General features: G+C 44.2%; 1 protein-coding gene across 4 annotated transcripts in view; it reads right to left on the bottom strand.

Annotated features, from left to right (window-relative positions):
• Positions 1-16363, bottom strand: part of TRIM55 (tripartite motif containing 55) — a 49321-nt gene that overhangs the window by 21018 nt on the left and 11940 nt on the right. For all 4 annotated transcript variants that reach the window (XM_084794444.1, XM_084794443.1, XM_084794445.1 and 1 more), the window contains exons 3-8: positions 15797-15962; positions 13456-13551; positions 2086-2319; positions 1816-1838; positions 1584-1708; positions 35-270 (exon numbers count right to left, since the gene is read on the bottom strand). In XM_084794444.1, coding sequence (XP_084650570.1) covers positions 35-270; positions 1584-1708; positions 1816-1838; positions 2086-2319; positions 13456-13551; positions 15797-15962 — 880 coding nt within the window. The remainder of the gene's footprint in view (positions 1-34; positions 271-1583; positions 1709-1815; positions 1839-2085; positions 2320-13455; positions 13552-15796; positions 15963-16363) is intronic.

The following is a 16363-nucleotide window of genomic DNA, read 5'->3' as shown; positions in this document are numbered from 1 at the left end:
GCTGTCTGGCAGGAAGGAACCAGTGAATGGATACCTGTGTCACCAGGGCATCTGCGGCAGGTGGCGTGGATGAAAGTGGTTCTGGGGAGACAGCAAGTGGTGGTGCTGGGGCAGCCTGGAGCTCCGAGGCCGGCTGAGAGGGCTCTGGTGATTTTTCCAGACTCTCCTCTTCCCCCGACGACTCGATTTGAACATTTTCTACCTCTTCTACTTCTACTGCGTCCTCTCCTTCATCATCTATTTCTCCTGCGTCCTCTTCCTCTTCCTCTTCTAGTGAGACAGATATTTTTAAGCATGTTATAACTACCATGGTTGCTGTGGAAACAGTTAATAACTAGCCCCTCCAGCCTAGGGCTAGAGAAATCACTTTAGCTGACACTGGACAATGGTCCAGTTATACTATGCTGCAACCTTGTGCCTCTCACATTCGCCAAGGCAGAACCATTGCGTTCATCCCCAGTACACGGTTGTACCCCCCTACTCTCAGCACCCCCATACAAACTCACTCTCAGAGCCTGCTCACATTCCTGTCATAGGCACCATATCTGAGAGCTTCTAGAGAGATGAGAGGTGACACGGTCACTTACTTATTTCTGTCTTGTTAAACTATCAGAAAGCAACGACTTGTTTTCATTCAGTGTAATAAAAATACTATGACTTCTTAAAATCCACCGCCCTTAAAAATTCACTCAGTAATGTTAATGACAGACCATATTGTATTAAGTATGAATCATAATAAGCCATTACGAGGATGTGCTCTAAACTTGTGTCTGCAATTTAGTGGCATAGCTAGTGATGACCTAGCCCAGCACTGTTTGCTCTTCTCTTTTGTGTCCACTATGAGTTGAGGCAGTGGGACTTGGGGTCTGATCCAGAGTTATTATCTTTCTCTCAAGTACTTCATCAGGATATTTACTTTTTTATATAAAGTTTTCTTAAAGATTTACTTCTGTATTATATGTGAGTCCTCTATTTGCATGTACACCTGCAGGCCAGAAGGGGGCGTCAGATCACATTATAGATGGTTGTGAGCTATCATGTGGTTCCTAGGAATCGAACTCAGAACTTCTAGAAGAGCAGACAGCACTGTTAACCAAAGAGCCCTCGCTGCAGCCCTAAACAGGATATTTCTAAGAGTAGGACTTCTGAGCCAAAAGGGAAAGACACAGTTATAGCTCATGGACCCTATCCTAATTCCACACGTTGACCAACTCCGTGACTTGTCACTATCTCATCCTCAAGTTGATGTGCTGTCATTCCTAGCCCAGATGTCTGTGTTTTCTTTTCAACTCACCTTTCATCTGGTTTCCTTTACACCACTATAACTCATACTCCAGGGAAGAGCTGAAGTGGAGTTATCACCACTTATGCCGAATAATAAGGATTTCATTACCCAGAGTCATTAAAACACTATAAAGATAAACTGTCGAAAACTGTGTGATGCTGTGGTAAGCCTGAACATCACACTAGTTTGGAATCCTGTGGAGTTATGGGTGTCCATTGACTGTTCCCCCATTTCTCTCACCCAACAGCCATCCTAAATGTGTGATTCACAACAGATAATAGTCAAAGAAATCACACACCTCTGTAGAAATCAATTTCACGTATAATTTTTTCTTCTCTGTTGAGGTTGACTGTGAAGTTGGTCATGATCTCATAACCTTGTTCTATTTTCTCCATCTGAAATGCCTTCGATGCTTCTGCGATCCTGCAGCAAAGACACTTGTTATTTTCTGTCATCATTTAAAGTCTTTGGGGTAAAATGTCTTGGGTAAAATGAAAAACGTGCTATTCGACCTAACAGGAAGTACTCACTTTTGCAGCAGGGTCTTGGCATTCTGTGAAAGCAACAGAGATAAGCTTACTTGAATTCTTTTCATGAAGTTGGTGAGGTTTAATTCCTCCATTTGTGACACAAAAATCTCCCAACTTTCTAAATGCCACCCTCTCTACTCAAGTAATACCAAATAGTATTTAGTTTAAATTTTTTAAAAATGAAATATGAATAAAATAGTGAAATGGAGTCATAGTTAATTCTCAGCACACACCTTTTGGGTTTGAGTCCTTGGTGCTCAAAGGCATTACCTGCAGAAACACTGCCATTTCCGGCTCATCCATGAACTGGATCCCTGACTCTACCAGCTTTGACACGTTCTCCAGGTGCTCAGAGTACTTTCTGATGAGGGCTCGAACGTGCTCCAGTTTCTCCTCCTGTGTCCTGGTGATGGCTTGTGCCATCTCAGTCTTCCTCTCCTCCAGGATGCCGTAGAGGTAATCAAACTTCTCACACAGGTCCTGTTTCTGCTTTCTGCAGCATTCCTGTCGGTTGGGTTAACCAGTGTTAGAAACGTCTTGTGAGAAAGTCTAGTGGGGAAAGGTACATGGACGACTTAGGAGACAGGAGAATTTACCTATGGAAGATATGTTGTTATTGGTTTTTTTTTTCTTTCCCCTTCAGCTGTCCCTGTAGGTTTAGACACTGTGGTACTTTTTGAAAGCCTGGTTTTTAACAATTTGATATTTAGCTAGGCATCTAAAAAGCATATTAGCTAAATAAATCAATGATCTCTTACTTTCCCTCCCTCTTTCCACCTTCACCCACCCATATATGTGTATGTGTGTGTTTATATTCATATGTGTGGATATATGTGTGCCAAATGTATGTGTATGTGCGTGCACGTATATGTGGAAGCCAGAGATCAATGGCAGGTGCTTTCGTCAATTCCTGGAAACCATCTTTCTTGAGACAGTGACAAGTGACTTTCCAGTGAGCCCCTGAGAATCTCCTAGGTCTGTCTCTTTGTACTGGGATTACAGGTCCCTTTGCTGTGTGTGTGTGTGTGTGTGTGTGTGTGTGTGTGTGTGTGTGTGTGTGTGTGTACCAAGGATTTGAACTCAGCTCCTCATGTTTGCAGAGCAAGGATTTTACTAACTGAGTTATCTCTCCAGGCCTGGTCTTTTGGAGAATTTCATAAAAATTAGAACAGGTTTTTTTACACTTATATTACATTTATATTTTATTTGGATTGTGTAGACTACAGGCGATATTTGGTGAAATGAGTTTTTTTAAAAAAAAAAATGCTACTTCCTAATTTGTCTCCACTCGTCTTTCTCTGACACTTGCATGCAGCTTCAGTAGCTTCCACAGACCTTGCATCTGGGATCCGTTCTCCAAACACCAGCTCACCGGATGCAGCCAAATTAGCTTTTAGAGACAATTCTAATCATGCCTTGTCTGCTGTAGATCCCTAAGTATAAGCAATAACATCTAAGTTTTGTAACTGTCTTTCACCCACAACTGAGCTGCAGCTTTATTTGTAATGTTCTGCTTTCTGCTATCATATACCTTGCAGCCCAGTAAAAATCAAGCCCTTCTTGTCCTGGCTCTTGCTCTGCCCTCACTCTGCAGCATCCTTCCCTACATACACTGCAGCAGCATTTCCCGGCTTTAAAGGCACTGCAGGAGTATCGCTTCTTACCTAAAGCTTTCCTAGGTCTCTAAGGCTAAATGTTATTGCTTAACCTTCTGAAATCCCATAACAGTTACTACTTGATGGCACACATCTACATCCACAGAAGAGGGAAAAGCTGAACAAAAGTGTCTCCACCCTGCAAGTCTGACTCTCGCATTGGCATTGTGTGGCTGATGCCTCCTGAGTCCATGCTAAAGCATAGCTAATTAACTTTCCAACTGGTCCATTCACTTGATCTTCTTTTCCAACTCTAATAGGCTTTACTGTGTGTGTATGCCAGTGTCTCAAAATCTGACTTTCTCTGGATCCAGGGCTTTCCCTACCATGGGAATTTATGTCTGACACCTGTGACCTCACTGTGACCTTTATCTCTTTCAGCTTAATAAACCCTTTGTTGCTGGGCCTTGCTGTCTTCTTATGTTTTGAGGTTTTTGTTTTTGGTTTTTTTTTTAACTATCTAAAGTGCAGTCGGTCATTCTTGGGAAGAGGCTCTGGGTCTACCTACATGTCCACCGAGTAGAATACGCTCCACAAATTCACAAAGAGGCCTCATTCCACAGCTTTGCCCTTTTTAGGTTTATTTTATGTTTATGAATGCTTTGCCTGTGCCAAAGGAAGGCAGAAGAGGACATTGGATCCCATGGAGCTGGAGCTACCAGTGGTTTGAGCCACTACGTGGGTGCTGGAATCAAACCCTGGTCTTTTGTACGAGTAACCAGTACCCTTAACCAACAGGCTGTCTCTCCAGACCCCACTTAGCTCTTTTGTGGTATATGGGTTGTTGTTTGGTTTGTTTGTTGTTTGTTTGTTTGAGGTTGGTTTGGGGGTTTTGTTTTACTTTAGTTGTGATCTCTCATTAAATCTTAGGCCATCCTGACACTCACTATGTAGCCCAGGCTGGCCTCTAACCTGTGGTGATCCTGCTGCTTCTGTCTCCCAGGTGTTGGTTTCGTGGGTACATGTTCAGCTTGTGTACGGGGGTTGGGGGGACACGGCATGTGCCTCATGCTGGCCTTCAGTGTCCTGTGGCTCCAGCACTGGCCTCGGCCTTCTGGCTCTCTGCCTTCTGCGTCTTGGCTGCTGAGACCACAGGTATGTACACCGCCATCACCATATTCCTGGAAATTCTTTCACTTCCTAGCCACGTTGAAGTGAGTGCAGGACCCTGCAGTTGGAGCTATTTAGACAGCATGGTTGTCACCTAACCGCTGGCTCGTTCAGCAAGCGACTCTTAAGTGCATGCTCTTTGTGCCCCACACGAGTTGAGAGATGGCGAAAATAGATTAAACATAGTTCCTGTTCCTCGGTAGCACACAGCTTCCTGGAGGGAACTCAGGGGTCAACAGTGTGGTTTTATAAGGAGGCTGTACAACGGAAGTGTGTGAGAGATTCATATCGTATCTCTGAGAAGCACGGATGTGGAATTCTAATTCAACCCTTAGTGTAGACAGGATATTCAGGGGAAACAAAAGTGTTGGCTCAGGAACACCTTCCTAGAAGTGGCACTTGAGTTTGGCCTTAAAGAACGAGTAGAGCAGCGGGCAGGAAATGTGACAAGATTTAGATTGGTGGTAGGAATCACAGTGGCCAGACTAGGAGTTCTGTGAGATACAGACCCCTACTGGGCTTCCCACAGTTACGAACTGACGCCTGCCAATCAAACCATCTTTTATTATATTCCATTTTGTCCAATGATTACAGGCAGCCATGTGCCCACTGCGGTCCTGAAACTTGTCTCTTCTATATTTAGAAGAGCCCTTGCTTATTGGGAGTATAGGACTGTTGCTAGCTTGTTTCTCTATGGACTGTGCCCCAGCTACATGTACAGTGAAGGATACACTAAGGTGCCGTGTGATAGAATGCCTACCTTTACCTCTGTTTCTCCTCCGCTGTTTAATATATGGGAGTTGCATCCAAGTGTACGAAAGTGAAAGCTAAATCACTTGAAATGAGGCAGATGTAAAGCCACACTGTCTAACATATCTTCTCAAGCCAAAGAAAGAGCACAACCCTTCTTTCAACCAAATAAATATACTCAGTGGCTTAAACAAAAGTAATTGTAATTGTGTTATTTTCAACTATGAATATCATTTTACTTCTTTTTTTTTTTTTTTTTTGGTTTTTAAGTCATTTTCACAGATTAGATTTTAATCAGTTTTAATCATTTTAACAGCAATGTTCATTGAGTTATACCATATAGTGTGGAAAGTACTCATGCAGGCTTGATCTGTGCTTTAATTTAGTTATTATACCACTGATACTTTGAAAAGCTCTTATATTTTATTAGACCAACACTAGGAATAATGTCATCATTCTTCCAATTTAGATTAAAATCCGTTAACTTGACTCTTTGAAATTGTGTGGGTGTTAGTAGTAACCTGCTATCAATGGAGTCACTCCCCGGGAAAGTCAACCTCAACAGAGGTCATGTCTCATTAAAAGATGTTCTGCAGTCCGTTCTTGGTACCTGGCCTGGAATCAAGAACTCTGAACTCCTGTATCATGGCTACATCCAAGTCTCCAGCTGTGCCCATCCTAGTAGGTAGCTTGAAAAAATATATATTAGGCGAAATAACCTAGGTCTGTACGGATAAACATGACATCCTCTCTCATGCCTGGATTCTAGTTTTGAATTATTTTTAGGTTTGTATGTTTAATTTAGAGCATCTGTAGACACTAGGAGGTTAAAGGCCTACGAGAGGAAAGAGGAGACGGGGACTAAGTCTGAGAGAGGAAAATGCAGCACATGTCTGAAGGAAGAGGACGGGATGCTGGTAGTGGAGAGGCTTAAGCAGGGAGGAGGGTACAGGGTAGGAAGAACATTAACAGAAGCTCAGGGTGTATGAAAAAAACATTGCTTTGTCTGAACGGAGGGGTCCTAAATTAGGGGGGGGGCTGCTCTCAGAAGTAAGATCCTTAGCTTACAAATCCTCGTGCCATGTGTGGTACACTTCCCTCTGTATTGTCAGGGAGGCCTCAGAGGCTCCTAAAACAGTACAGGCTGATGCCATTACTGATTTGTTGTTTGGTGGTGGTGGTGGTGGTGGTGGTGGTGGTTTTGGTTCTTGCGTTTTTGAGACACAGTTTTTCTGTGTAGCCTTGGCTGTCCTAGACTCACTTTGTAGACCAGGCTGGCCTTGAACTCACAGCGATCTGCCTGCCTCTGCCTCTCTGAGTGTTGGGATCACAGGTGTGTACCATCATGCCCAGCTGATGACAGTGCTTTTGTCTGGCCACCAAAACTAGATAGTAAGACCCTATTGCCAAAGATTTCCTATATGTTGGTTGCAGGGCATCATCCATCTCAAACTAAGCCAGAAAGTCCCTCCCTCCCTGCTGGGCAGTTTTTCTAGGTGTTATCCATCCAGGCTCCTGGGAGAGAAAGGCCATCTACAGTCTTACCCATTGGTGGACCCTGCATGCAACAGTGTTAACCTCGTAGGCAAAATGTGCCCAGTGGGGCAACAGTGGCATAACTAGCCACTTTCTTACTGGTTCTTAGGGAACTCATGACTGGTTCTGACATGGTCAAAGCATCATGTCTGGGGAGGTCATAGGCCATAGGTGGAAACCTACTATTCTATTATTATTTACAGAATGGCATGTTGTCAAACTGTCATCTTATATGTGTGTTCATACCTATAGATTAGATTGTACTGGGCATGGTCAATGCTGATACTCATAACTGGTCAAAGTGTTGAGAATAAGTGATGGCTGGTTGCCTGGCCATAAGTGATGCATCTATTTCATTCCCTCCCTCAAGGCTCAAATGACAGCATAGAAGAAGAAGAAAAAGGAGGAAGAAGAAGAAGAGGAAAAGGAGGAAGAAGAGGAGGTGGAGGAAGAGGAAGAGGAGGAGGAAAAGGAAGAGGAGGAAGAAGAGGAAAAGGAGGAAGAAGAGGAGGAAGAGGAGAAAGAATAAGAGGAGAAGGAGGAAGAGGAGGAAGAAGAGGAGGAAGAAGAAGAGGAGGAGGAAGAGGAGGAGGAAGAGACAACAGAATGAAAGAGCCAGAGACTGGCTAGTTGGTAATTAATGGCTGCTAGGGAGGGGATTGATTTTTTTTTTCAGAATTATAATCACTGCTAAGTTGTCCATGCTCCAGTAATTAAGCCCACACCTAGGTTCATGAAAGCAGCCTAACTAAATAGAGTCATATAAGAACAGAATGCAGGAGAGGGCGTTGTGAAGAACAAAACATCCAGAGAGAGTGATATTGGGAGCAAGATATGATCAGAATACATTATATATATCAAATTGTCAAAGAATTAAAAAATGTTTGTTTATTTGTTTTTTTGGGACAAGGTTTCTTTATGTAGTCCTAGTTGTCCTAGAACTCACTATTTAGACCAGGGTGGCCTCAAACTCACAGAGATCTCCTTGCCTCTGGAGTGCTGGGATTAACGGCATGTGCCACTATGCTCAGCCCAAATAATAAAACATTTTAAACTTACATAAAATCTTTGTGAACTGAACATAGCTATATATCAGATCTACTATGCTAAAAGTGGTATTTTAAAGGCAAGAACTCTCAAAATGTTTCAGATTTATATTCCTTAGTTCATTGTGTCAGCAAAATTAATTGCTTACTATCTGCCAGGCACCCAAAACTCTGCCATGATTTTCCACTGTTCAGGAAATGGTAAATATAAAATCCATCATAAATGATAAATGCAAAACAAAATGATTGCTTTTCCTAATTTCTAATAGAAAAAGAGTATATTCTTCTCTTGTTTTGTCTTTAATAGAATTATCTGCAGACTGTGATAAAAGACAAATCTGGCCCCAAAGTATGGAAAATTCAGCCTTCATCCCTGGAACCATAGGATTAGAACTTGAAAGCTTTGACGGGTTAGAATTTTTCAGGTAACCCAATGTGGTTCACACAGGAGATGCTCTAGAAGAAAAAGTCTCACTTATTCATTCTGTTCCCTTTGAGGCTGACTTGGTACCTTTCTAGCTTTCTCAGGGGAAGGACCACAAGAATGCTGTCAGCAAATAATAAACACCCTGGCTATCAATTTCCTTTGGTTAATTAAGGAACAAGCATGTGCTGCCCAATAAAATAGTCAATCATTCTGAGTGAAAGTCTTCCTGTGTCTCTGTAAATATGAACCTGCACTACTTTCAATGGTAACCATGTAGTAATGTGAAAAATAGAATGAGGGATATGTAGACTTCATGGGGGAAATGCAGATTTCTTTGTATCTCTGAGCCTGCAGATAGGAGACTCTGAAGAATGGTTATTGCTTGAAAAACATGATTACAACCAGATTTCTCTCTTCTCTAGAAAACCTTATTCTCTTCAAAGATTCCCCACCCCCATTGCTTTTTATCACAGAGCTGTATCTATTTCAATACATAGATTAAGGCCAATTTTTCATCTTCTTCTCCTAGTTCTCTAGATAGTAATCAAATTAAGATGTCATTCATGAACTTTTTATTGTTTCACATAGCTTCCATTTTCTTCTTTTTGATGTCTCTGGTTTCTATGATCTCTCTCTCTCTCTCTCCCTCTCTCTCTCTCTCTCTCTCTCCCCCACGCCCATGTTTGTGTGTGTGTGTGTACCTTTCACCCATATGTCTGTGCTTAGTCAAACTATGCAAAGTTATGGAAACCACTTGATCTCAGGACAATTTTTAAAAAGATGATATGTATAGTAATGACAGGTCAGATTGGATAATTGATTCTCTCTCTCTCTCTCTCTCTCTCTCTCTCTCTCTCTCTCTCTCTCTCTCTCTGACTCTACAGCTCTAAGACTCAGTCACTTAGAAACACGGAGACATTTCTGATTCAGGCTACCACATTCCTCTCCCCATTCCTAGCCAGTTTTAGAGTGTCATCTGCAGAAGTAAGACACACACATCAGACCCAGCTTAGGCATGTGCCGTAGGCATGGGAGAAAAATTCTGAAGTGATTATGGCCGGTGCTTTCACCATGTAAGGAGCACAGCCCTGTGTCTAAAATAGCCTGAAGATAAAGGCCGAGCCTTGCCACTTGTCACTGAGCAACTGTGGCTCTACCACCCATTCCTGGCTTCACCGCATTCCTCCAGCACCCATCTCAACGCACTTATGCAGAAATGCGGCTGCATGTGAGGCACGGCACTTCAAAAGTCGCATTCCATAACACAGAACAAAGCGCCATCTTAGGTGAAAGGAAGCTAGCAAGCCCAAGCACTCATTCACGAGGCTCCAGTTATAAACGCACAGAGAAATCCCACGGATGCAGACTAGAGTGCCTCCAGGAAAGGAACAAGTCGGGGCTTCAGCTCCTGTCCTCTCAGCTCGCGCACCCTTGCTCATCAAATCAACTCTGTATTGGCCGGGAGGTCCTGGTGTCTCCCAGCCAGCTGATGCTCACTCTTTTGGGATGCATTATTTCTTCTTGTGAGGAGGCTAGTTAAGCGACATGTGGCATTTGTATAATCCTTGCTGTTGGTGTCCTTGGCATCATGGCTTTTCTGGGCCATTCCAGAACACTTATAAATCTCCCTAGGTAAGCCCTATGAAGCCTGAAGCAAGTGAGTACCAGTGAGGGAGAGCCGGGCGGGCAGCTGAGCAGATGATTAGCTCACAGCACTCTGCAGACAGCATGCACCCACGAAATGTTCGTTCTCTCTCCATTACCAGTGTTTGGGGTTCACACATGAACAGAGTGAATGCGGACTTCCCATTCATTGGCAGTTTTCTTCCTTGGAGGGAGCTGCTCAACTTTGCCATCTTGAGTAAGCAGGACCCTGCTAATGTTCTTACACTATGTATGGCCGGCTCCACTAAGTGAGCTGATGTTTCACGTGTATGATCCAGACAAGTCTACATGGCCCATCATGATACAAGAAGGCATGATGTAATGCCAGCTCCTTGAATGTGTCTCTTTCCCCAGTTTTATCACCACGACAATGTGAAACAATATTATCACCCCTCTGTAAAGCTGGGAAAGTTGAAGGACAAAGAACTTGAGTTGTTCCATCTCCCACCACCCCATGGGGTCACAGGTACATATGGTATTTGCTTGCCTGAGCCCAGGCCTTCTAAAACAGAGCATAGGAATCATAGTTAGCAGCCCCCCACATCTCCACAGGAAATACTAAACTGACGGGAAAGAGCCATGCTTATCCACACACCTGCTCATCCATACGTACCACTACTAGTATTAGAAATATCAGACTCACTTTACAAAGGTGGGGGATACAGGAATACATGAGTAAGGCATTTAAATCCCAGACATGATGGCTTATGTCTCCTGTCCAGACTTCAGGAGATGAGAAACGATATTACCATGAGTTCAAGGCCAACCTGAGCTGCAGAGTGAAAACCTGTCACAAACAAATGAAAAAAAAAAAACAAAACCTCCAACCCCATCCTGCTATTTAAAGGTCTTAGCCCTTTAGTATTTTCCTCCTGACCTTTCCTCTCATGCAAGTCCTGGTTAGAAATGAATGCAGACACTCAAAGTGGCCATGTATGAATCTACATGCCCTACACAATATGAATAATCCTGTTCCTGTGGCCTCTGATACTTCTTTTTTAAATCATATTTCCTTAAGAAGTCCAACATCTGAAATAAACATGTGAATGTGGGTAAATTTTTATTTTTCTTCAAAGTACTGGGGGTTGGACTAGGTACGTTTATGTACTAGAAACCCGCTCTTTATCCTTTGCCTGTCTTTTATTTTTGTTTTATTTTTATACAGGCTAGTCCAGGACTCCTAATCACCCTGCCTCACTTTGCTGAGTAGCTGGAAACATAGGTGTGCGCCACCACGCCTGCTGTGGAAATGAACACTTTTAAAACCACCAATGTCTTCATGACTTGGAGGCAGTGATAGCATTCCTTCTCTAGTAAGCTGTGGAAATACGTACAAGAGTCTGCTGCGTTGGACACAGTCGTTTCCAGGAAGAAAGGGGATGATGATCCTGACCTTGGCTGCTCTCTGTACTGTCCCCAACTAAACCCCTAGTGCTGAACTAGCTTTAAACCTGTACTTTCTCGGCTTGTTTTCAAGTGTGATTAAAGACAGCTGCTTCCTGCTGAGACTCTGGCTTGCCTCCATGAAGGATGCCTGTTACCCTTTGTAAACACAGCTAGAATCCAGTTGTTTCCCTTGCCCAAGACTTGAGTGGCCCGCAAGACTTTCCACACATCTTCTGATGTCATTATCCCAGACAGGAAGCCAACTTCTCTGCAGAGTCTCAGGAGGTGGCTAGAGATTGCCTCGCTCAACACAAGCAACAGGCTATTTATACACATCAGACTCAACCCAGTCCGTATGAAAGTGCTGATTCATGGCTAGTGACTGACTGGTCTGCACTGTAACTAAGTAAAGGTTATAGCGTCCCTTTCTTAATCTCATAGGCTCTTCACCAAGGGAAAATATTTCTTCTGTAAGTGAATCTCCATGCACCAAAGATCTTTTCAGTAATATGAGTATGGAGAATAAAGGAAGTCTTGGAGCCATCCTCTATGAAATGGCCTTGGGCTTGTAATAAACTTCGCCTTGGCAATAGAAGAGTAATAAGACCACACACTTCATGCCAGGTACTGTACTGGGCATCCTTATGCCTATAAGCAATACAGGATAATTGTGATTGTCCCCTTTTCACAGAAGAGGAAACCAGGGCACTAGATATGCTATATAGTAGCATGAATGGATCTTAAAAACATAATGATAAATTCAAAACACAAAGAAGCTACAATGAAATAGCATTTGTAAAATTAAAAGACATGAATACTGTGCTGGTTTGAATGAGACTGGTCTGCATAGGCTCATATATTTGAATGCTTGGTCTCTAGTTGGTGGAATTGTTTTGGGAAGGATCGGGACGTATGGCCTTATTGGAGGAAGAGTGTCATTGAGGGTAGGCTTTGAAGTTTCAAAAGTTTCAGACTCCCTACCCAGCTCTTCCCCCCACCCCCTACACCCTGACACCCCCCACTACCCCCCACCCTGGCCTGGTCTCCAACTTGAAGATAAGATGTAGGTTCTCGGCTACTGCTGTGGCACCATGGCTACCTGTTGCCATTCTCCTTACAATAATTGTCATGGACTCAACCTCTGAAACGCTTAAGCAAGCCTCAGGTAAACACTTTCTATTGCAAGTTGCCTTGGTCATGGTATCTCTTCATAGCAATAGAAAGGGACTAAGACACATACATACAAAACAATATATAGTTTATGAGAATGCAGACAGAGAGATAATCCAGTGTGTTAGAACTGTTATCTTAGGGAAGGAAAGGAGGACAGAGGGAAATAAGTAATAAGAGAGGCCTTCACACAAGGAGAGGAGTGTACCAAACGCTGAGTGGTTAATGTCTCAGCATGCTAGCAACAACGGGGGTGGGGGTAGGGGGCTTCCTCCTCCTCACAGTCCTCATGATGACAGCCAGGAGAGCACAGGTGTGTAGCTCAGACCTTCACAAGACTTCCTGAAGCACCAATCAGCACTTCTGAAGACTGTTAGCTCTCCACCAACAAACCTTGTTAAATAATAACAAGTGTTCTTCTCCATTTCTGTCAACTGATTTGTCTGGTTGCTAATCTTTCAAAAGAAACTGACCAAGCCAGATGGTGGTGGCGCACACCTTTAATCCCAGCACTTGGGAGGCAGCAGCAGGCGGATCGCTGTGAGTTCAAGGCCAGCCTAGTCTACAAAGCGAGTCCAGGATAGCCAAGGCTACACAGAGAAACCCTGTCTCAGAAAAAACAAAACAAACAACAAAAAAAGAAATTGACCAAGGAAGAGCACGCATGCACACACACAAATTGCCTGAGCAACTGTGGTAAAAATATGCCTTAGCAAGCCGTGAGGTAAGGTCTCCTAAGTACCAGGAAGTGTTTCAGAGACACATCAGGAAGGAGGCCGTTCTATAGGGAAAGAATAGAACACTGGTCTGGCATATCTACCACATTACTGAGATGAGCGGCAGCCCCTAGGAGTTTCAAGTGTGGTGTTGGTTCCCTGTGAGCCAGCTGACCTACCTCAATAGTTTTACAGGTGTCCTCCAGCTGGCTGATCACGCCCTGGACCCGGTCGTTGCTCCCCACAAGTACAGCAATGCCATCACTGAGCTCCGACTGAGGACGAGAAAACAGGACTCAAGATCTTAGGAGTTGCCTAAACATGGATGACCAGGAACCGGTCTCAGCTTGGCCCTGGGGGGAGGGGTGTGGTTATCCCCTAAGGCGTAAACAAGAAGAACAAGCTCCAAGCTCATGGATTCCTCCTGAGACATAATCTTACTGTGGGTGAGGAAGAGGAAGCTGCTTATGAGCTGCATCTCCAGTTTAGGGTGATGGGGTTGCTCAGCACTGCCCCTCCATCCTCTATCCCGAGAAAACAAGGCTGAGGATGAAGTTAGCCCAGGAAAGCCAGAATTTTCTGTCATTATTAATTAAGATGTTAATTACATATATATAAGAGTATATATGGGGTGTGCCTCCTTATTTTAAAAAATCTATGAAATGTAATTAATCCATTAAGGACTGAGGCTGGGGTCTCATGGGAAACCTGTGAGCCTCCTGATATTACAAGCAAATCTTAGCTTTTGCTTGGCTTTGTGTAGGACGAGGTTCCATAAATTTCACTACATAATTGCTGAAGACCTCATTCTTCTAAAAACACCAAGGAGACCCAATTACCAGGCATCAATAATAGTGTATTGAAGCTGGAGAATTCTAAACGCAGTTCATAAGTGTGTGACAGACTCAAATATGTGACCCTGGGGACTCCAAGTGAATTGTCTGGGTAGTGCAGCTCAGGACTAATGCTACTTCAGCAATAAGTGCAGCAAATGTTCACCTACCAGGCATATGTATATTACAGTCCTACTATGCGAGTGTTCACTAGACTGCCACACCAACTTAAAACTGTAACATGTGGCTGCCCTTCACAGAGACATTACAGCTTTAAATTTCCTCTGTTCTTTTGGCCCAAGAAGTATTATTCTTCTGTTCCTATTTGCCCTCCTCCGAAGTGGACTTGGAACCCCAAGGAGTTCTCAATGGAGACTCGAGAAATCTACCTCCTGTCTCCCTTTGGCCTGAATTTCTCCAGGCTGTTGAGCAAGACACATAACCAGTTTGAACCTGTCTTTTCTCATATTTAAACGGGAGAGGTCGAGGCCAAAGCCTAGTAAACCTGGTTGTAAAACATCGGAAAGCCGCTCTCATCTCGACATGCAGAGGTGAACATGGAAGCCTACTAGAAAACCTGAGGCTATTCTGACCAAAGAGGAACGGGGTGGGAGCCCCACTTCCTGTCTTCCACCCATCCTGCGCATCGGGGCCTCTGAGAGTAGTCAAAAGCAGACAGCATACTGTTCTACCATGGGAGTGGGGCAAAGGGAAATAAATAAAAAGTAAGTTGAAAATAAATAACAACAGCGAATGCAAATCATGGTTCCTGGTTGTGACAGGTGTTACAAGAGTTTGGCTTCCAAATTGGTTTGGAACCAGTGCCTCTAAGTGGAAGAAACTGAGATGTGGCTGACTTCCGGACACACGCATCCCCTTTATCCTCTTAGAAGCATACGTTCTGAGCCGCTGCTCCATGACGCAGGGCTGGGGAGCTGTGATAGCAACTGTACTGAGTTAGAATAAAGAGACTCAAATCCAGTCCCTGGGGTAAGGCCCATGCACTACATTCCAAAGGTGCCTTTTAGCGTCTGGCGTAGGCGACTTGAAGGCAGCGGGAGACACAGACTTCACGCTGTGCTGCAGCTGTGTGACAAGACTATGAATCTCACACACAGGAGTGGGTCAGAAAAGTCTTTGAAGAGGGCAAGAGAACATTTTATTGATTAAACAATAAAAATTATTTCTAGGACTGGAAGGGGAAAGTGAAGACCATCCAATTCTTGTCTGTAGCTTATTTTGTTTTTGTTTTGTTTTGTTTTGTTTTTCGAGACAGGGTTTCTCTGTGTAGCCTTGGCTGTCCTGGACTCACTTTGTAGACCAGGCTGGCCTTGAACTCACAGAGATCTACCTCCCAAGTGCTGGGATTAAAGGCGTGTACACCACCACCACCTGGCTTGTCTGTACTTTAACTCCAAGTCACCTTTAGCAGCTGGCACTCTTAACACCAGCCCCTTAACACCACGTATCTCCCACAGCCTCCCAAGGTCACAGAGAGTGAGCCAGCCCTTCTGTGTCTTTTTCTGAACCATAGCGTCCTCTCCCTCTCTGGTCAACCCCACGACTTTGAAAGGGACTGAATATGAGACAAACTGTAAGGCTACTTCCTGTGGGGGCCTTCCACGTACACCCTCCCTTCTGCTGGGCTCCCCTCTTTGGCGAGGAGGGGGGGAAGTGAAGTTCCTACCTTCTGCCTCTGGAACACATGCGTCAGGGGAGCCACCTGGCAGTCCTTATGAGCACCGAAGACCTTGCACAGGGAGCAGGTGGGCACCTCGCAGTTCAGACAGTAGATATTGATGCGTTCGTCTTCATGTTCCTCACACATGGGCTGGTCTGACTTTTTCTCCGGCCTGGGGGGGGGGGGGAGGTAAAAAGATAAATATCCGTTGCCATCTACCAGGACAGAGCAAGCTCTGCAAACCCCACTGAGCCTGACCTGGCAGCCCTCTCCACAGGACCCACAGAGCCCACTCACGTCCCGTTTGGTGGCAAGTGCTAACCAGTCTCCTGTCTGCTTGAGCTGGGACTCGGGACCAAAGACACTAACCTGTAACATCTGTCACCTTGTGTTTGTCAAAATTTTTTAAGTGTGTTTGCCTCAGTTCAAAATTTAAAACCTGCCCCGAGTAAGTTCAACCGGTCCCTGGTCAGCCATTTCAAATCTCACTCCAGCTCTGTGCCCACAGGTGAGCTTACCGGGATCCTCATGAAATCTTACTACCGGTGAGGAAGAGGAAGCTGCATCTCCAGG

The sequence above is a fragment of the Acomys minous genome, assembly GCF_964271855.1.
Source record: "Acomys minous genome assembly, chromosome: 9".
In the NCBI taxonomy this organism is placed as follows: Eukaryota; Metazoa; Chordata; class Mammalia; order Rodentia; family Muridae; genus Acomys; species Acomys minous.
This window is presented reverse-complemented; position numbering and strand designations above follow the sequence as displayed.